Source organism: Eucalyptus grandis, chromosome 11 (assembly GCF_016545825.1).
Source record: "Eucalyptus grandis isolate ANBG69807.140 chromosome 11, ASM1654582v1, whole genome shotgun sequence".
In the NCBI taxonomy this organism is placed as follows: Eukaryota; Viridiplantae; Streptophyta; class Magnoliopsida; order Myrtales; family Myrtaceae; genus Eucalyptus; species Eucalyptus grandis.
In genome coordinates, this window is record NC_052622.1 from 3,618,194 (window position 1) to 3,640,874 (window position 22,681).

General features: G+C 36.9%; 1 protein-coding gene across 1 annotated transcript; it reads right to left on the reverse strand.

Annotated features, from left to right (window-relative positions):
- Positions 1–17,534: 17,534 nt before the first annotated feature.
- On the reverse strand, positions 17,535–20,628 carry LOC104424489 (rust resistance kinase Lr10). Its single transcript, XM_018864752.2, is given in 5 exon segments — positions 17,535–17,951; positions 17,954–18,743; positions 18,745–18,851; positions 18,944–18,997; positions 19,723–20,628. Coding segments are annotated over 5 exon segments (2,052 nt in total). The 5' UTR covers positions 20,570–20,628; the 3' UTR covers positions 17,535–17,697.
- Positions 20,629–22,681: the final 2,053 nt, after the last annotated feature.

The following is a 22,681-nucleotide window of genomic DNA, read 5'->3' on the forward strand; positions in this document are numbered from 1 at the left end:
AAGATACTGTCCTGTTACCAAGCAATTGACAAGTGCCCGAGGTGCTCTTTCTATCAACTTTGCACCCTACTAGATCTACGTCTGAGTATTCAAGAAGGGTAAAGTCTCATTTTTTAGAATACCAGAGACCCAAATCAAAGGATGTTGCAACGTATTTGATGATACGTTTTGTAGCACTTAGATGATATTTTTTAGGATCTGATTGAAATCTTGCACAAAGGCAAACACTAAACAAAATGTCAGGTCTAGAAGCAGTTAGATAAAGAAGTGAGCCAATGATACTCATGTATAGCTTTTGGTCAACTTTCTTTCCTCCGTCATCTTTATCTAGCTTCGAAGAACTTGACATTGGTATATCGGTCTTTTTGCAGTTCTCCAAACCGAACTTTTTAACAAGTTCTTTAACATATTTTTCTTGGTGAATGAAAGTCCATTCCTTCAATTGTTTTACTTGTAGTCCAAGAAAGAAGGACAGTTCACCCATCATGCTCATCTCGAATTCATCCTGCATAGACTTAGAGAATTTCTTGCACAGATTTTCGTTAGGTGATCCAAAAATGATATCATCAACATAAATTTGAACAAGTAAAAAGTTTTTGTTTTCTCTTTTGATAAATAATTTAGTATCTACTTTGCCTTTAACAAAGTCATTTTGGATTAAAAACTTACTTAACCTATCGTACCAAGCTCGAGGTGCTTGTTTTAAACCGTATAGCGCATTTTTCAGTTTGAATACAGAGTTTGGTTTCTTTGTATCTTCAAATCCGGGAGATTGTTCCACATAGACTTCTTCTTGGATAGATCCATTTAGGAAAATGCTTTTGACGTCCATTTGGAATAACCTGAAATTATTATAGCAAGTAAAAGCAAGTAATAATCTAATTGCCTCTAACCATGCTACTAGGGCGTAAGTCTCATCATAGTCTATCCCTTCTTCTTGTGTATATCCTTTGGCCACGAGTCTTGCTTTGTTCCTTATGACTTTTCCTTTCTCATTCATCTTGTTCCTGAAGACCCATTTAGTTCCAATGATATATTTACCTTTTGGTTTATGAGTCAATTCCTAAACATCATTGATACTAAATTGTCTGAGTTCTTCTTGTATAGCTTCAATCCAGCTTTCATCAGCTAAAGCTTCTTCTATGCTCTTGGGTTCTATTTCAGAAATAAGAGCCAAAGAACTAAACTCTTCACGCCTTTTGGATCTAATACGAATTCCTTCATTAATGTCACCAATAATGAGTTCTTTAGGATGACTAGACTTGTGCTTCCAGTTGCTGGTTGATTGATCTTTTTCTTCATTTGATTCTTCGTCAATTGTTCGTTGCTTGTCTTCTGAAGTCTGAGTTGCTTCTGGTGATTTAGACTCTGTAGAGTTTGGAGCAGATTCAGATTCTTCAGGTTGAGTCTGAATTGATTGAATTTGTATGAAGTCTTGAAATTTGACATTCATTGATTCCTCCACCGATTGAGTCTTTTTGTTGTAAACTCTGTAAGCTTTGCTGGTGGTTGAATATCCAAGGAAGATGCCTTCGTCTGATTTTTCTTCAAACTTACCAATTCGATCATTTGCATTTTTCAATATAAAACATTTGCATCCAAATACATGAAAATATGAAACAATTGGCTTCTTTCCTTTGAACAATTCATAAGGAGTTTTCTCTAGAATATGTCTTAAGAATACTCTATTAATAATATAGCATGATGTAGAAACTGCTTCAGCCCAAAATGAGAAGAGATGTTACTTTCAATTGAAAGAGTTCTAGTCATTTCTTGCAACGATCTATTCTTTCTTTCCACAACTCCATTATGTTCTGGAGTGTATGGAGAGGAGAACACATGTTGAAAACCAGATTATTCACAAAATTTAGCAAAGTCTTGATTTTCAAACTCACCTCTATGGTCTGTCCGTATACTTGAAATAACATACCCTTTCTTATTTTGAACTTTCTTGGCAAATTTTATAAAATAAGAAAAAGTTTCAGACTTACTTGCCAGGAAATGTACCCAAGTAAATCGTGAATAATCATCCACTATTACTAAGCAATATTTCTTACCACCAATGCTCTGAGTTCTGGTTGGTCCAAAAAGATTCATTGCAAGAGCTACAGTACACGATTAGTAGAAACTTGATTTATTGGTTTGAAAGAACTTCTAACCTATTTTCCCAAGACGCATGGTGTGCATAGATCGTATTTTTGGTATGTTAGATTGGGTAGTCCACGAACAAGCTTCTTTGCAGAGATTTTGGCTATTTGCTTCATGTTGATGTGGTCAAGTTTTCTATGCCAGAGATTAACTTCCTCTTGAATTGAAATTAGACATTGGGATTTTTCTGGTTTGATATCCAGAAGATAGATGTTCCCATGTCTTCGTCCCGTGAAAGTTTGAGAGGAGTCTTTGCTAATTCTTGAACATATTCCTTCTTGAAAGTTAATTTTGAAACCTGTGTCACACAGTTGACTGATGCTCAATAAGTTGTAGTTAAGTCCTTCTACTAATGAAACGTTGCTGATTGTGAGGCTTCCTATTTTCACTGTTTCGCGTCCGACAATTTTGCCTTTACTATTTCCTCCAAAAGAAACTTTTCCACCATTCATTTGCATAAGCTTTATGAAACAACTTGAGTCTCTTGTCATATGTCTTGAGCACCCACTATCTAAGTACCATTTTACATTTTTCTTGATAGTGACCTGCATTTAAAAAGGAAACTCAAGCTTTCTTTGGTACCCATAATTTCTTGGGTACAATGGAGTTAATGCAATATACAGTCTTTGCCCAAGCCTTCTTAATAGGTTTCCAAACCATAGGACATTCTTTCTCAAAATGTTCTGAGCTGTTACATTTAGAACATCTGAGAGCATTGTGGCCTACAGGTTTTACAAAGATTTTTTTGAAATGATTTCTATAAAAATCTTTTGTTGGTCTTTGTTTAATTCTTTCCTTTACTTTTGGAAAATCAATTAGAGGAATGGTTTTAGCAGTCATTCCCAACCCTGATTTGTTAAAGTAAGGTCTTTGTACTGAAAGAATCTTTTCTAATTTCTCAGATTCTATTGAAAACTTCTTTGAGATACTTGAAATATCATTTTTTAAAAGTGCATTTTCTTTAGAAAGAGAGTCTGTATTTTCTTTCAAGGTAATAACACTTTTATCTAGATTTTTTACATTTTCTTTCCAAACAATCTCCTATTGCCTCAGTGCAGAATTTTCCCTTTTTAGTTCGGAAATTCTCTTAAGAGAGGTTTTGAGACTAAGACATAGTTCATCAATATATTTAGAGACTTTAGTAGGAATTTTTAAATTACTTACCTTTATTTCACTGTCTGAGTTTGAGTCTGAGTCTGTCTCAGAGTTTGAATCTGATTCTGATTGTGCCATTAGACAAATATTGGTATAATCATCATCACTCTCTTCGCATTCGGTATCACTCCAAGTTTCTGCTTTGAGAGCCTTTCTATATTTCTCAGCTTTTCCTTTCTTTTTATTTAGTAAGGGACAGTTGGGTCTAATGTGTCCCTTTTTCTTGCATTCAAAGAAAATTACATCTTTATTGGGTTTATCGTCCTTTGCTGATTTGTTTTGAGACTTTTGAGAACTTTGTTTCTTCCAATTGAATCTTCTTCCCCTTTTGTTAAATTTTATGAACTTTCTTATCATGAGAGCGAGCTCTTCATCGTCCATATCATCTTCATAATCTGTAATATCAAAGTCATCGTTAGGTTTTAAAGCAATAGATTTTTTACCTTTGGGATCTTCATCTTCATTGATTTGCTCCACTTCATAAGACTAAAGAGTGCCGACCAATTCGTCAACAGATAGTGGCATGATCCTTTGTGTCTCCCTTATTGAAGTCTTTACGTGATTCCAATCTTTGGAAAGTCCACGCAGTAACTTGTTAACCTTCATGGGTTTAGAGATTGGTTGACCTTGATACTCAAGACCATTCACGATTTCTATAAAACAACTAAACATGTCAGTGATAGATTCTCTTGGTTTCATCTTGAATACTTCGTATTGACTAAGCATAATATTAATTCTGGTTTCTTTCACTCGATCGGTTCCTTCATAGGTGATGTGTAACCTATTCCAGATTTCTTTAGCTGTTTCACAAGAAGATATTCTGTTATATTCAGTAGGAGATAATGCACAATATAAGGAATAAATTGCTTTTACATCGAGAAAATGTCTCTTGGTGTCGCGACCAAATTTTCGGGTTTGAACCACCTAGGGTTTGGCTAATGGATTATTAAGCCTAAACTTAACTCGGGCTCTCCCAAGCCCATACCAATTCGCGACTTTCGGTTCAAGTTCTTAACATGCAATTTTTTTAATTAGGAGTCGCCACTAATCTATTTTTGGTGGGTCGATTAGAAACCCAAGTAAAGTAATGGGATATTTACTTTACTCCTACGAACCAAAGATTATGGGTACGGGGACTTGGTTACACGAGATTTTCCTAATGCCCTTTCGGTACCATTCTTTTAATTTCAAAAATGCTTTTGTAGGCATCTTGAATTGATTTTAAATCTATTTCCCTAACATGTGAGGCGATCATGCGGGTGTGCAAACCACCAATTTAACACCCAAGTAAAGCAATAAATAAATTACAGGACTTACCTCAAAGCAACGAAAGCATTTGCAATGTTAGACCAGAATTCACATCAACAGTCCTAGATATGATTTCTAATTAACACGCAATTTTTTTTTTTTCACTTACTTAACGAGAATCTAATCCATATGCAGTGCAATGCATGAAATGATATGACATGGCAATATGACTTAAGCTATATGACATGAGTAAAGTAATTCCTAAAGAAATGCAATAATTAAATGTGCAATCTAAATTAACCAAATAACCTAATTCTAATTACGGGCAATTTCTAATTAAATGATCCTAACAAAAATCACTAAATGACGTGCATTTCATGAACCTAATTCTATATGACGTGCGCATAAAAATTTATATTCTAAATAAGCATGCAATTTATTCTAATATGCAATGACGTGCAAAGAATGCCCTAATTCTAATATTTTCTTTTTTATTATGAAATTCGAAATTAAAAATGCCAAATAATTAAACATGCAATTCAATTTAAAAAAAAAAAAAATTAACATCCTAAATGACTGCATTTTTTGGATTTTTTTTTTCAAAAATTTGAAATAAATAAATTTCATATTCTAAACATGCAGGATAACCCTAAAACGATGAATATTCTAAAACAAACCTAATCTAACTCAGATTTTTTTTTTTTTGGATTTTTCCTTTTTTTTACTGGAGCAATTAAAATAAGACATCAAGATCAGCACGCAACAAATCAGGCAAGATATCATCCATGTCCATTTTGGAAATAAATTGATGAATCATATCTCGCGCATGAGATCGGATTGGTCAATTTCAAATAAAATCGCGAATCGTATCTCGAGCGTGAGATTGGATTAGCGATTTTTCCGTGCGATTGCGAGTCGTATTTCAAGCGTGAAATCGGACTGTCAATCATACGCACGTTATGAAATTAGGATGATTCCCCATTGCACAAGAATTCAAAAGATTTATTTTGGACATGACAATATCAACTAAACATTCAAACATGATTGCTATCTGCAAATTAGGCATAAGATATATGAAACTGAATTAATCAAGACTCCTACCTAATTTGTGATATTACCCAGATATTTTCCTGAGTTCGGACGGACGGCAGGGGTGATATTACCCAGATATTCGTGAAGGAACGGGACAAAGACCTTGCTCTCTGCTTTTTCTCTCTCTTTTCGCCGCTCTCTCTCTAGGGTTGCAGCTCTTTTTTCTCTCGATTGCGGCCATCAATGTTAGCTGTGTGGCCTCCTTTTTTTATCTTCTCCGTACGTGGCTCTTATATAGGTGAATAACTTTGATTTTTGTGGATTATTTCACTTCCTTTCTCAGCTCACGCACGAAATCTCCTTTGATTATGAAATATTTCTTGTCTTGAGACATAGAATATATCGCTCAAAATATCCCCATGTGTGATATTCTTCTTGATATTTCATGCTTAAACTTCCAATCTTCTGTCGCCTAATGTGAATATATGAAATAATTACCGAATATTGGAAGAATAATATGAATCCTTTTTGAAAATACTGAATTGTCAACTCGTAAAGGTGAAGCTCATCTGCCGCTGATCAAATGCAAAAGTGATAAAAAAATAAATAGAATAATGTAAAATGCTTCTAAATTATATGTTATGCAATTTTAATTTATTTCTTGTGGTAAAAATTAACCCATTTTTTATGCAAAAATTTAGGTGTCAATAGCTGCCCCTCTCGAAGGTGAGCTCGTAGAGGTTGCCTTCAAAGATAAATTGAGACCTAAATTTTGCTCATGCACATGCGATGAATGATTTTTTTTATTGGAAAATGATTTCCATTTTTTTAATGCAATTTATATGATGCATGGAAATACTAATGTAAATGATAAATGAACCTACCTGGAATAACTTACCTCCGATGAGGATAGAGTAATTCGAGGTAGTGGGTGTTACTTGTCCAGGACCCGTACCATTCTATGATCTCCTAGAATAGTAACATGACTTCGCAAAGAGACTGCTTTCCTAAGACCTGTACCATTCTACGGTCGTCCAGTATGGCAGAAAGGAATTGCTTTCCCAGGACCCGTACCATTCTACGGTTGCCCAGTACAGCAAAAAGGTTTTGTCTAGGACCTGTACCATTTTACGGTCGCCTAAATGGAAATTCATTTTCCAAGACCCATACCATTCTACGGTCGCCTGAATGAAGAATACGTGTTATCAAGGACCCGTACAATTCTACGGTCGCCTCGACGAAGAAAATTATTTTTTAGGACCCGTACCATTCTACGGTCGCCTGAATGGGGAAATGGCTTTTCCAGGACCCCTACCATTCTATGGTCGCCTGTTAAAGCAATAAATGTTGTTTAGGACCCGTACCATTCTACGGTCGCCTAAACTGAGGTTGTGCTTAGCTAGGACCCGAACCATTCTTCGGTCGCCTAGTTTTGCAATAAAGATCATCTAACCAGGACCCGAACCATTCTTCGGTCGCCTTAATCAGACTAAATCTAGAGAAAATCTTTGGGGGACAACTCCATAGAGTATCGATGTAAAGGGACTTTGGGCTACGAAAGCACGTTAGGTCAATAAAAGAAATTCGGGCTACGGAAGCACGCCGGTTCAATAAAATGGACTATGGGCTACAAAAGCATGCCAGGTCAAGAACTCCGGGCTATGAAAGCACGCCGGGTCAATGAATGGGACTTTGGGCTACAAAAGCATGCAAAGTCGATATAACTGGACAGCTTGACTAAGTCAAGTGTCGATGCACTTGAGAGAGAATACCTGCACAATAACAAGTATTTTAGACTATGGTAGAGATATACTTACCTGGTGATATCTCTGATTCTTGGAGATATGTCTTTTGGAATTTAGATATCCTGTGGGGGTCTTTCACCTCATAATGGAGGTTTCTCATCTCCTAATATCATGAAACATTTTGAAAGGAACTTGAATTACCTGTCAGACATGATTTAGAGCAAAAACTGATATGCATTCATCAAAGAGATAGACAATCTGAACTACTCTAGAATGCACATTTCAAAATTCAATGAGGTTTTCATCAACTCAATCGGGGTTCATGCATAATGACTTTACCATATTTGCATCACCCAAATTTCCATACGAGATAATTGTCGTTCAAGATAATGACATAGATTTCTTAAAAATGCTAAATGAGAGACTTTCGGTTAGAAAGTACTTTCACTCCCTCTCATTCAGAAAGGCTATTTTATGAGAATTACTCGATCTCACTATCATCATACCAACAAGGGTTTGAGTATTCTCGCAAGCGGTACAACCTTACCAATATGAGAGGTCTTTAATATGGACCGTAATGTGGGGTTTGGTCAATGGCTTAACAAAGGGACTCTTCGAGTCAAGGCAATAGAAAGAACAATTCTATAATCATCTCTGGGTTTACAAGTCAAGAACCCTGCAAAATGAGAAAGAAATAATCTTGCTCACACTTCTTCTAGCGATGCTTATAAACAATGAACTCCTGTGTTAATTCAAGTGCCATAATCTAAAGAGACTTTGTAAAGGACATAACATAGGTTGGGTTCATGGGTTGAGAAATGAAAGGATCATTAGGCTCAAAATGTGTGTGAATGGTGAGAGTTGGTGATCATCTTGGCATTGCCTCCAGCTTTCTTTTTCATCATCGGGGATTGTCTTCATGAAATCCCCCATTGATTGTAAAAACTCAGCATTTGAGTTCTTTGAGTATTGCTCAATTGGGATTCAACCTTTTACAATTGATAGTCACCTCTCTCGACTTTTTTTTTTTTTTTCATTTTCATCTATGGGCATCGGCCTTGCTTTTATCAGGTACACCGCTTTTTCATGCCCCTAGTTTTCATGCATTTTTCTTCACTTCTTTTTCATGGGCATTGGCCTTGCTTTTACTAGGCACACTATTTTTTCATGCCCCTTAATTCTATTTTGATTTCTATGCATGCATCAAACAATGACACTCGAACTTTCAAGGGTCTTCATCTGCCTTTTGCCTTGCCCCAATGTGGGGGATGATCACCAACTGGGTTTAATGTGAAATGAATTCATAGGCTCAAATGGGCTATGCAATGGACAAAAGTGTGTACGGTAGAAAAATAACTGCTCTTCGTCATTCTAAGGCACTTAAATTACCACATGAATTCAATGTAATAGCATGATTAGAAGATTGATGCAAGTGAGAGCAAGAAAATTTCAATCCATTTTCTTCACCTTATGGTGTTGTCTTACCCTCTAATTTGCCCCGATGTGGGGTGTTTCTTGACAGGGGTAATTTGAAAAGAATTTTCATAAGTGTATGAAACTCAGAGTGGTTAAGCAATGGATCACCTATTGTGTTTGGGATAGAATGAATTGCCTCTCATCATTTCAGTCATCGTACCTTTTGCGAGAGAACTCTTTACCTTGCGGATATGGAACTTTTTACACTCATCTCACAAGTGTATAACTAAGGGACTATGTATAGGATAAGGCTTGCCTTTCATCATCCTGATACATCTCATTCAGCATTCTTAAACATTGATGTCACTCCATTAAGTTGTCTATTTTGACAAATCTCCACATGAAATTGGTGAGCTAAATCAATATGAAAATTCTTTTTTCAAAAGAGTCTAGCAACTTTAAGCATGAAAAGCATTTGTGACTTCAAAACAAACAATTTATTGCACTCAAAACATGATTTTAAGCATTCATTCAGGGGATTGCTTCACAAAGGGATTGTCTCAGCAATGGATGTCCTTGGATTGTCTCTATCAATCAAAAGTGAAAATCCGCTTTTGCCCCTGCACAAGAGAATATGCATGAATAGGATACTATGCAACATTAGAGTAAATTCAAATTGCACAACCATTTTGGCTCGGATTGAGATTTTGTCTCAGTCATGTCACTACTAGAATTTGTAGTACCCCAATTCTTCATCTGAAAGGAAAAGAACAAAAGTGTCAATTCCAAAATTAATTATATTCATGAACGCAATGTATCCATTTCATTCAAGACGAGTGATCTTCTTTTGACTTGTTTCATCATTTTCTCATGGAAATGAGAAACTTCATTTGGCTTTCGAGAATGACATCTCACACAAATTGTAATGAGATGTGTCACACATCACACTTTGGAATCTAGATGATCTTCTTTTGACTTGCCCTCGGTTTCTTATTGATGTGCAAGGAAATCGCTCGGGACAAGTAAGAGGATAAGTAGTGCTTAATGTCTTCTTTACTCTTGGGAGATGTCATCAAGATCAACTAGGAAATGATCCCTTGCCCCACGCCTATTTTTCCTTCGGATGTATGTTCCCAAATCAATGGGCCCGCTATCACTGAAAATTGACACGTTATTTTCAAATGCTTCTTTGTTATGCTCTGAGACATGAAGTAAATGAGTTAGAAAAACAAACAAGGATAACCTAATGCATGCTTTTGGAAATGACTTCAAAAATGATTTTTTTTTCTTTTTGAGGAATATTTTGGACGAGAAAGCATGAAGAAGCCCAGTCCCGAGAATTTCTCCATGGATGATATTTTCTTTTCATTGTTGGATATCGTCATCGGGCTGGTTTGATGTAGTTCATCATCCCCTCAAAACAAAACTTGTAATTTTATTGATATTCATCAATCGAATTACATTTATTGGAATATGATGTTCAAGTACAAAAGAAATTGAAATCAAATCCTAAAAAACGATAAAAATTCTCACACAGGGGAAGGTGTATGCCCTTAATTAAATGAGGAAATCGAACTATTTAGGACCATGAATCATATGTACTTGAATTCTTCACCCTCCTTGATCATGTGATGCAAACCCTTCAAGTAAGATATTCTTTCCTATGGATATGCCACTAGTCTCTTCATGGTGGCATCAAATTCGGCTACCTTAGAAAAATGAGACGATTCAAAAAGTCTTCTTGGCTCTCTCCTTGGAGTCGCAATTTCTCATCAAAGATAGATTGCAGCACTTTTGCTTGATGAGATTAGCTCTTTTTTAGAACGTCATTTTAGCTCTCAATCATGAACGGATGGGTGAGCGGGATCGCTCCATAATCACCTAATTCAAATGAACGGGAACATGTGAGTATGAGGGTAAATAGAAAGTCAATCCATGATAATGATCTAATCGTTTTTTCCTTTTTCTTTTCATTTATTCATGAAAAGTTCGTACAAGAAGGGTCTTTCCTAAAAATGGACTAGGAAAATAAAGATAGACACCCTAGAAAGACTAAATTCCCTAGACATGAATTGAAAGCAAATTCTCCAAAGTTTTTTTTTTTTTCATTGCATGACAATTTCCTCATTTCATTCCTAATTGACGAATTAGATCAAACGACTAACCTAAATTGCCATGGACGAACCAAAAGTAAATTGCATAGTATAAGGGTAGAAGACTTACTTCACCAAGGAGAATCAATGGCAATCACATAGACATGCGCATGGTAAGTGGCTCGATTTCTAATCTATAAGGCTTATCAAAGTGGAGCCACAAGGATGATCGGACTAGCCACGGGCTTGTCAAAGAGCCGACCTGGGTCGCGAGCATGCAGACCGAGGTGGGTACTCTTGACACCATGAAAGAAACTTCGAGATTGAGATGGGCGACTCGTACCACGAGTATGCGGTCGGAGTGGTATCCATCTCAATACCATCCTAAATGATCCTATGCGGCCCAAGTCCGACGGCAGGTTATGTGTGCAAGAGTGTAGTGCAAATGCAAGGCATGCACAACAGTTTATATCAAACAACACTTCAATAACTCGAATCTAAAACATTTATTGTCAACTCTAACCTGCAAGACAAATGTTAGCAATCACCACTCCCCTTATACCTCCCAATCTGCAAGAACATTTAACACCTAAATGTTAGGGACGTACCTGGAATCCTTGCTGCCAAACAAAAATATTTTTTCAAAAAGAAAATTGGCCTAAGTCCACTAAGAGTTTCAACTCAAGTCCCCAGTAGAGTCGCCAAGCTGTTGCGACCAAATTTTCGGGTTTGAACCACCTAGGGTTTGGCTAATGGATTGTTAAGCCTAAACTTAACTCGGGCTCTCCCAAGCCCATACCAATTCGCGACTTTCGGTTCAAGTTCTTAACATGCAATTTTTTTAATTAGGAGTCGCCACTAATCTATTTTTGGTGGGTCGATTAGAAACCCAAGTAAAGTAATGGGAGATTTACTTTACTCCTACGAACCAGAGATTATGGGTACAGGGACTTGGTTACACGAGATTTTCCTAATGCCCTTTTGGTACCATTCTTTTAATTTCAAAAATGCTTTTGCAGGCATCTTGAATTGATTTTAGATTTATTTCCCTAACATGTGAGGCGATCATGCGGGTGTGCAAACCACCAATTTAACACCCAAGTAAAACAATAAATAAATTACAGGACTTACCTCAAAGCAACAAAAGCATCTGCAATGTTAGACTAGAATTCACATCAACAAATCCTAGATATGATTTCTAATTAACACGCAATTTCTTTTTTGTTTTGTTTTGTTTTTTTTTTGTTTTCACTTACTTAACGAGAATCTAATCCATATGCAGTGCAATGCATGAAATGATATGACATGGCAATATGACTTAAGCTATATGACATGAGTAAAGTAATTCCTAAAGAAATGCAATAATTAAATGTGCAATCTAAATTAACCAAATAACCTAATTCTAATTACGGGCAATTTCTAATTAAATGATCCTAACAAAAATCACTAAATGACGTACATTTCATGAACCTAATTCTATATGACGTGCGCATAAAAATTTATATTCTAAATAAGCATGCAATTTATTCTAATATGCAATGACGTGCAAAGAATGCCCTAATTCTAATATTTTCTTTTTTTATTATGAAATTCGAAATTAAAACTGCCAAATAATTAAACATGCAATTCAATTTAAAAAAAAAAAAAAATTAACATCCTAAATGACTGCATTTTTTGGATTTTTTTCAAAATTTGAAATAAATGAATTTCCTATTCTAAACATGCAGGATAACCCTAAAACGATGAATATTCTAAAACAAACCTAATCTAACTCAGATTTTTTTTTTTTTTGGATTTTTCCTTTTTTTTACTGGAGCAATTAAAATAAGACATCAAGATCAGCACGCAACAAATCAGGCAAGATATCATCTATGTCCATTTTGGAAATAAATTGATGAATCATATCTCGCGCATGAGATCGGATTGGTCAATTTCAAATAAAATCGCGAATCGTATCTCGAACGTGAGATCGGATTTCCGTGCGATTGCGAGTCGTATTTCGAGCGTGAAATCAGACTGTCAATCATACGCACGTTATGAAATTAGGATGATTCCCCATTGCACAAGAATTCAAAAGATTTATTTTGGACATGACAATATCAACTAAACATTCAAACATGATTGCTATCTGCAAATTAGGCATAAGATATATGAAACTGAATTAATCAAGACTCCTACCTAATTTGTGATATTACCCAGATATTTTCCTGAGTTCGGACGGACGGCAGGGTTGCTCAACAAGCTTGCGGCTCATATTGCTTTGCAGTGGTTTGCGATGGGATTCCTGGTGCGAGGCTTTCACGGTGATTGGCGACCGGGTGCTTTTCGGCCACCGAGGAAGTGATTCCGGCTCGGACTAGCATTGATTTTTTTTATTGAAAGGACTAGCTTTGATGACTTGATCGTGAATGCTTTTGTTTTGTGGGACCATGCATTGAGTCAAACTTCCCATAATTCTATGCACGCCCGCCGCTGCTGTGTTGACCGAATGAGGTCTTGCAAACAGCCCAAGATTTCCAATATATTCATGCGTGAATTTGGAGTACGCTGCCTCTATTGGTGGGGTAGCTTGAGCGTAGCCGGACTGCTGCGTGCGATCAACAACTGGTGCGGAGGACGGCAATCAACGGCAAACTCAAACAGCAACCTTGAACTCTAGGAAGTGCGATGGCAAAGATTTTGGTCAGAGAAAACATAATCGCTTTTGGTCGTGGGGAGCACAGTGGCTCATGGCCGAGAGTGGTGGTGCACGTCGAGTAGAGTCGATCCCAGTTGGGTACTGTCGGTCTATTGAGCATGTGAGGCGACGAGTTGCTGGACCCACCGAACCCTCTTACACATAATCATCACGTCAGGATTTTGCTACTTGGGCTCTTCTTGCTTGTGAATAATTCAAGTGCACCCCTTCAGTGATTCTTCACCATCGGGGATGGAACGGCTCATAGTCGCTGGTGCAGTCACCAGGAGGGAGTAGCAGGTGGCGAGAGTTAGCATCGTGGGCTGCAACTCGGCTGGCTCACGTCGGAGTAGGGGCCGGTTCAACGTCGTTGTGCAGGGACTACCAGGGCTGAGAAGCAAAGAACTCGTTGGAACACCAAGGTTGCAGGATCCCGGTGGCCGTGAAATTGCTGGACTGGCGAGGCAAGGATCTGTGGCTACGTTGCGAGGAGGGAGGAGCGATGGTTGTTGGCTTCCTTGGAGGAGCTCGCTGATTATGGTAAGTGATTTCACCGAACGAGGGATCGATTGGTCTGGTGCAATGATGAGAAGGAACGGGACAAAGACCTTGCTCTCTGCTTTTTTTCTCTCTCTTTTCGCCGCTCTCTCTCTAGGGTTGCAGCTCCTTTTTCTCTCGATTGCAGCCATCAATGTTAGCTGTGTGACCTCCTTTTTTATCTTCTCCGTACATGGCTCTTATATAGGTGAATAACTTTGATTTTCGTGGATTATTTCACTTCCTTTTTCTCAGCTCACGCACGAAATCTCCTTTGATTATGAAATATTTTTTGTCTTGAGACATAGAATATATCGCTCAAAATATCCCCACGTGTGATATTCTTCTTGATATTTCATGCTTAAACTTCCAATCTTCTGTCGCCTAATGTGAATATATGAAATAATTACCGAATATTGGAAGAATAATATGAATCCTTTTTGAAAATACTGAATTGTCAACTTGTAAAGGTGAAGCTCATCCGCCCGTTGATCAAATGCAAAAGTGATAAACAAATAAATAGAATAATGTAAAATGCTTCTAAATTATATGTTATGCAATTTTAATTTATTTCTTGTGGTAAAAATTAACCCATTTTTTATGCAAAAATTTAGGTGTCAACACTTGGTTATCTCTTCTTGAGTCATCTCGCTGGACTCAACAACTTCTATTCCTCTTTCTGAGATCGTTGTAGGTTTAGGAATGATTTCTTTGTCTACCACGTCCCATTCCAGAGGATCTTTTGATCTTAGGAATGCTTTTATTTTATTTTTCCAAATGCTGTATTCATTTCCATCAAAATAAGGCGGTCTTATGTTGCTTTGCCCTTCAACCAGACTTGGAGCCAACATACTAGCCATGGATTGTTAGCTCTGATGTAAGAACACTTCAATTTAAATGAGTACACATGCTCTGATACCAATTGTAAATGCTAGTATGAGCACCTAGAGGGGGTGAATAGGTGCAAAAATAAATTTTTGTGGAGAATAGAGTAAAACTTTGCTTTTGACCCGAATCTATTTAACAATAGACTTTAAGTCAGAAATGAGATTCTAACAGTTAAATAAAGTTACAAGCAAAGTAAATAAGTTTGAGAAGAGAATAAGAACACAAGATTTATAGTGGTTTGGCTTAATCCAAGCCTACGTCCACTCTCTCACACTGACAATCCACCGGCTGAATTCCACTATGAATCAAAAGAGTTGTTATAGTATCACTTCCTTGATTCCACAGTGTAGAGATTCTACTACACTTTCTCAAGGCTTCACAAATGTATAAACACTCTTTTGAGTACACGTTTACGCTCAACAATCGAATTGACTAAGAACAAGAAGTTTTAGACTTTAGAATTTATCTATCGCGCACTCCCTCGAATAACTAGAACATCTTCCTTATATACTCCTCCATGCCTTCATAACTGTTGGCACCTTCCAAAGGAGTTCTTCCAATCTACCCATTGGACAGAATCAATTAGGGAGATCTCGAGTTACTTAAGAAATGTGACGATAGCCCACCAATCATGCTCGCCCATACAATTAGGATCTAGGTTTCCATAAGTAGAACCTTCAAAGTATGCTTCGCCAATCAACGGATTTAGATTACTCGTATCAAAACGAATAATAGATTTCTGAGATGCTATCTCCAGCCGAGAGATCTTCTTCAGTCAATAGAATCGAATCCTTAAAGAAATACTCAACTCAGGATAAGTCTTCTTCGATGGTCTAGAAACTGTCAATGAGGATAGACTTTGAATCTTGAGTCTGGTGGTCTGGCGGTCTTCAGACTTTGACGATAGAGTCTGCAAGTCTTCAGAGTAGACTGATAAAAACGTTTTGCCAGCTTCAAAACACATAAGGAAGTTTTCTCTAACAACATTAAAATTGTCTTACCCAACATCCTACACTCGGGATCGCACAAACGGAGGAATACTCATTCCCTTCATTGTAAAGGACAAAATAGTTAGCCTATTATGTTTTTCCTCTATGACATGTGCAAGTCATTCATGGGTTAGGCTACTACCTATCACCAGACATGGCATCGAAGTCGTAGATTGCTTGAGGAGGGGACTATTGATGAGGTGGGTGATCAGGGACAGTATTAAAGATCTCATCGAAAACTTACAGCAGCTTGCCAAACAAAGGCTAAGAGAAAAAAGAGAAGGGGTATTACTGGCATAAAATCTACGATTGGATTCAAAAAAGCGTAGGCCTCAGGCAATTTGGCTAAGAAAAAACTACTTGGGGGTGAGAGATTTTGGTTCATCTAGTTCTGAGCAATGATTTTGTTTAGCCAATTACTTCTTCGCATGAAGAGATCCAGCAAACTTGGTACAAAAGTTAAAATATATCATCCTCACCAAAACTAGTCTCAATCCGAGTGACTTGTAAATGCAATAATAACAAATAAAAACTGCTCTGCGACCTGAGAGTCAATCGAGAAAAAAGAGTGATTCACACCGGAGCAAAGAGGACACTCGCAATTATATGCAAGGCAAAACAAAAACTTGATCGACCAAAACAATGAAAAATGAAAAAAAAAAAAAAGGTCGATGATTAGTATGCGAATCAGGTTATGAGTTTCGGAATACCCGTCCAAATAGAATCCGACCCGTCTTAAGTTCAATAGGGTTTTGCACAGCCCCGAAAACTGGCTTCAAAACCTGCATTATGTCTTCTCACCAGTCATAACATTGATGGTGATCGATTCACTCGGGGAAGCATTCAGAAGTTATGCATTGCCCAAAGAGGGTCCAAGCTTACAAAAACGCGTTATGTGAACCTACACATACGCCCCATCAGTCATCAAGGGTCCAAGTTTAAGATAAGTTGTTATATGGACTACACATTGCACGGTTTTCTCAGTGAGCAAGATGTGTTTAGTTATGCGATATATCAAATTTTAGTGAAGTCAAAAGTAATCCGTGCTATATTCTACGTCAAATGAAGTTTTTGTTAATCAGACATGGGAGATGAAAAAGTTAATCAAGTTAAACTAATAAAACATGGCCTAATATAAAAAGAAACACAAAGTAAAAACTTCTTGGAAGTTTGAGAACACTTAATAGAATTACTTATCAGTAAATTTCATGTTTTTTGAAAAGGAATACGAGTTCTTTCAAACATAAACTTCATAGAACTGTTTCATGTAAGACCTTTCCATGTTGATGAGAGTTGTTTCTCGCACAGACAGATGATGTATATTTCATAAAACGTACACATGGATATTTTATCTAGGAAAGAATTCATAAGCCAAAATTAGCAGTTCTTGATATCGAGAAATCATGTGCCAGCAGTAGCATGCTAAGTAGCAAGATCGCTTGTTAACATTAGCTTTTCAATTGGCATTAACCTAATCATGTAATAAGAGAGGATAATTCTCAATGTCCGTCGCCTTTCCCAACCGTTTCTGTCCTTGCTCTGTCAGCAATTTGTTTATCCTTCTAGAGGAGGATAGAAAAGAGTAATTTATGAGAGTAAAACCATATGAAAAACAATAACACAACATTAACCTAAAAGCTAGGAAAAGACAATCTCGAAAGTGTTCACTGTCAAGCCAAACTAGCCCAAGTTCCTCCCAACATAATACTAGATTGTTGGGACATGTAACAAATACACAAAGCTTTTCCAATCAAACTATGCATGAGCCTTTAAACATCATTGCCATCTCCAAAAGGAAAACTAGCGGAAATTATCTGAGTGGTGGATGAAATTGAGAATGTTTCTAGTTCCATCTCGGCTTTGTCATTGTTGATTGCCTCATCTGGTGGGTAAATAAGTGGTTTCGGAGGCATTTGAAATTTCCCAATATCTCCTTCAAGCATTTCTAGGACTTTGCTCATCGAAGGCCGATGGTCAGGGTTTAATTGTATACACCAAAGTGCAACAATTATCATCTTTTTATCATCTCCCTTTCCTCTTCTACAACTTCTTCCATCCCAACACTTTCTCCTTCATTGACTTGATGGTACACCCATAAGGGAAAATAAATTTGGCTTGAGCGTTCCACATTTGCATTTATATTCTTCCTTCTACCTACCATTTCCATGAGCAACATCCCAAAGCTATAGACATCTGCTTTATAAGATACACCGCCAATGTTTTTATAGAACAACTCAGGCGCCATATATCCCAAAGTTCCTCTAGCAGCAGTCAATGAGACTGTGCTATGATTAGTAGGATAAAGTTTCGCTAGTCCAAAGTCAGAGATTTTTGGAGTGAAATTTTGGTTTAAAAGAATATTGTGAGGCTTGATATCAAAGTGTAGTATTTGCATGTCACATCCACGATGTAGGTATTCAATCCCCCTCGCCACCCCAAGTGTGATCTCATATATTTTTTTGTAATCAAGAAACTTATCACCTTCATTAGTGAAAATGTGCTTATCCAAAGACCCATTTGACATGAGATCGTACACAAGAGCTTGTTTTGAGCCTTCAAAGCAAAAGCCAATGAGTTGCACTATATTAACATGGTGAATTCTTCCAATAGTAGCCACTTCACTGATAAAATCTTGGCCATTGGCCTTAGATTGCTTTAAAATCTTGATTGCCGCTTTGTTGCCGCTTTTGAGTATTCCTTCATACACAGAACCATACCCTCCTTCACCCAGTTTATGCTTAAAATTCCCAGTGATTTTCTTAATATTCGAGTAAGAGTACCTTATGGGCAAAAAGTTGTTATGAGCTTGCAAAAAAATCTTCAATGTTCTTGTCCATTGCTAAGTGTCTTCTTTTGCACTTGTAGATTAGAAATATTGCAGCAAATGGCATCCCGATTATGAATTTTACTGCACAAAATTGCACTAAGGAAAATTTCGATAGGTTAGAGGAAAATTTTGATAGGTTAGAATAAGTATTTTTTTAATCACTTTGAGAACAAATCATATTGGCTTACCTAGTAATAATATAAACTCTGAAGTTGTCCGAATGGCAATATCATCTAGGACACCTGCAGAAGAAACGAATGATGTGAAAAGGAATCGAAGAAAAAGAAGTATGGAAAACAAAACTCACGAGGAAACAGAGTAATAGCAATAGAAAGCCAATTTGTATAAGTTGAATTGCGTCCAAAAGAGTATGAGAAGGGGATGCATGCATTTGCAATGATGCAAATAAAATCATATAGAGAAATAGTGACTTTCATTTTTAGTTAATAATTTCTTCCTCCTACCGATACATGAATTTTTTTTGTGTGGAATTTGTTAATGACGGTCTCTTGAAATATTAGTTGAGTGACTAATTAAGGAATTAATTAAGAAAATAAGAAAATCTAAACTCTAGACCAAAGATTAACTAGTCATGTGGCTGCACCTTTTTCTTTTTTTCTTTTTTTACATTGTAAGTCTAACCCTTATGTGGTTAGGAAATATAATCTAGGCACATTTATACGTGCAAATGATAATGGATCGTGTACAGGGGTGACTTTCACTGTCACTTTTTTTTTTTTTTTCAAAATCTTGCAACTCCTACAATTTGATTTTAATATGTTACACGAAACCCCGGATTTCAAATACACAAATGTTGACGTAAATGAACATGTTTATTCTGTATAATTTCTTGGATTTCAAATATTATTTTTTTTCATTTTCCATTTTTGAAGAAAAAGTAGCAATTGAAAGAGTGTTTAGAATCATGCAATATTGCTGTACAAGTTCATTGCCAACTGACGCTTACCGCCCGTGTACTCGTTGTACTTGGATCCACAAATCGGACCACCAGAGATGGCGAAGATATCAAAGTTGCAAAAGAAAAATGGCTTCCATGGATCAGAATGAAAGTTGAGAACAAATCCATCAGCCATGATGTTATGGATACGCTCGTAGTTGTAGGAGCTACTATTAATCTGCTCTTTACTCCCAAAATAATATGACACCCACGTCCAACTGTGAATGGTGCAAAAATCCCAAACATCTGATGCTTTTGGATTGACCAAAGCATACAAGTTCCAATTTGATGATGTGTCGGAATGGTATGACCCCTTAATGCATGGACTAGTGATGTAGAATGGAGAACTAACCGACTTTGTGCAGTTCACGATGACCAATGTGTGTAATCCGCTCGTGACATATGGCATTCTTCTATAGAAGTAGGTGTCCTCCCACCCATGCGGCAACTGAAACTCATGCCACAACAAAGAATGACGGGGGAGAGACGAGCAATTATCCTTTTGCAGCCCATCATCAACCAAACTAATTTGGTTAGCGGTATAATCAATAGACTGCACATAATATTGGCCATCATAAAAATTTAGAACAGTGCGATTATCCTCACAAGTCAACTCATGCTTCGATTCACCACATTCCTTCGGATCACTTTTCAGTCGAAACGGAGAGCTTATATTGCGAATGTCACCACAGGATGAAGCGAAGCACTGCCGTCGACTCGCGACACTGCAAGTCATCGCTTGCAATAGAACAAGAATGAGCAGTAGCACTTGATAGATATTCATGAAACTGAGAGCATTGATCATGTCTCTTGAAGAGAAATTGGTAATGCTTGTTGTGGGTGGAGGCGTCAACATATAAAAGGATTGAGAAAAGATTGGACGATCCTCGTTTGATTGGAGACTTGGAGTCGCCTTGTCCTATAGAAAAGCCCAAGTCATATACGTAACAAATGGATGCGAAGTCAAGAAATTATAGAGGTGGACCCAAACTGAGGTTCCATTATTGGAGGCCACAAAATATAAAAGGATTGAGAAAAGATTGGACGATCCTCGTTTGATTGGAGACTTGGAGTCGCCTTGTCCTATAGAAAAGCCCAAGTCATATACCTAACAAATGGATGCGAAGTCAAGAAATTATTGAGGTGGACCCAAACTGAGGTTCCATTATTGGAGGCCACAAATATAGAAGGATTGAAAAAAGATTGGACGATCCTTGTTTGATTGGAGACTTGGAGTCGCCTTGTCCTATAGAAAAGCCCAAGTCATATACGTAACAAATGGATGCAAAGTCAAGAAATTAAAGAGGTGGACCTAGACTGAGGGTCCATTATTGGAGCTGTCCTTCGATTTAGAAGATATCCTCACCCTTCGATTTAAAAAATATCCTTTCACCTTCATCTTTCTTTCTCCGCTATTTCCACGTTTCTTCCACTCTCCACGTGATCGTTGGGTCCACATCCCGTCGACAAAGATATCTATCTCTCTCTTCCTTCCCATCAATTCCTTCTGATATCTTCTTAGTTTCTTCTTCGTTCTTTCCTCCTTTCTTCTTCTTCTCTATCTTCTTTCTTCAACGCCCCCACGATCATAGTAAAATTGATGTATAGTTTTGAGGAAGAAGATAAAAAATTAAAAAGTAGAAAAACGAATGACACAAGGTAAATAGCTGTGGAATTGAAAGGAAAAATCATGTCCCTCTCAACCTGTGAGCAATGGAAACTTGGGACTTGGCTTCATTTGTGGTGAAGGATCAACATGGATATGAATAATTGATAAAACAAAATCAATCGAGTCGAGAATGTTATAGGAGTGATAAGTAGGATTCAATATTATGACTATTTCTTTCTGGCAAGAAAACATTGTAATTGACAACCCATATAGTTAACCGTCCCCTGACAACGTTTCATATTTTTGGAGAATTTTTCTTAAATAAGTAAGGTTTCCATATTTTCGGAGATATTTAGGATGTTAATGGGTTTTCTCTTTTTTTCAAGATGACACAAAAGCCATCTTAAGAGTTGGTGCAGATCTTGAATCGAAGTGAATTCATGATTTTTAAGAATCGAATGGATTCTGATGATTAATGATTGCACACATTCAAGTTGAAGGAAAAAGAAATGTTAATAAATCGAAATAATTATCCACACTATACTATTACTATTGAAGAAAATTCTCAAGAGGTCATTAGAGTAAAGATATGAACTTTATAATTGACTTAAAATCTTTGGGGAGAATCTTAGGAGGCTTCAAAGTCACCAAAAACTAAAATTGATAGGGCTCACCGTGAAAGGATCATATTTTAATTGTTGCAACCTTTGGTTATTTTATTGATGTAAGTAATGACGAAGCCGAGGTTTAGATCGAGGGTTAGTGAAACTTTCGGTGAAATATGGAGTCTATTCTTTTTTCTTTTTACTCAAGAATTTTGAGTAAATATATAATATATAGATGGAAAAATTATCAAATCAGTTATAAATCTATCGTATATGTACTAATTTAGTAATTTTTTTTTAAATTTTATCAATACAGTCCTAAACTTTTATGTAAAATTTAAATACATATCTTTCAATCAATTTGCACCTAAAAATGTTGAGGTGACGGTCCAGTCATCTCCAATCGTCGTATGTGGCATAATAGATATTTGACATAAAAGAAGTTAAGAGAAAAGACATTGTTTTAATTTGATTTTCTTTTTCTCCTTTCTGTTCTTTCCATTTCTCCGCTACTGTTCATCTTCTTCTTTGGGTGTTCATCCGATTTGGCCATTAATTCTTTGCTCTGCCACTTTTAGCTTTCGGTTGAGCGAGTTAGTCTGTCAAACTCTTGCTTTTTTATTTTATTTTTTGCGTTTTTGTGCTGATTCGTGCCTGCGATGCGTGCTTTGTGAGTTTTAGGATCGTACCGTATCTCATCATCATTCGCTGAAGCTCAGTTTTGCAATTGATCTGGGCTGATCGGAGGGCAATT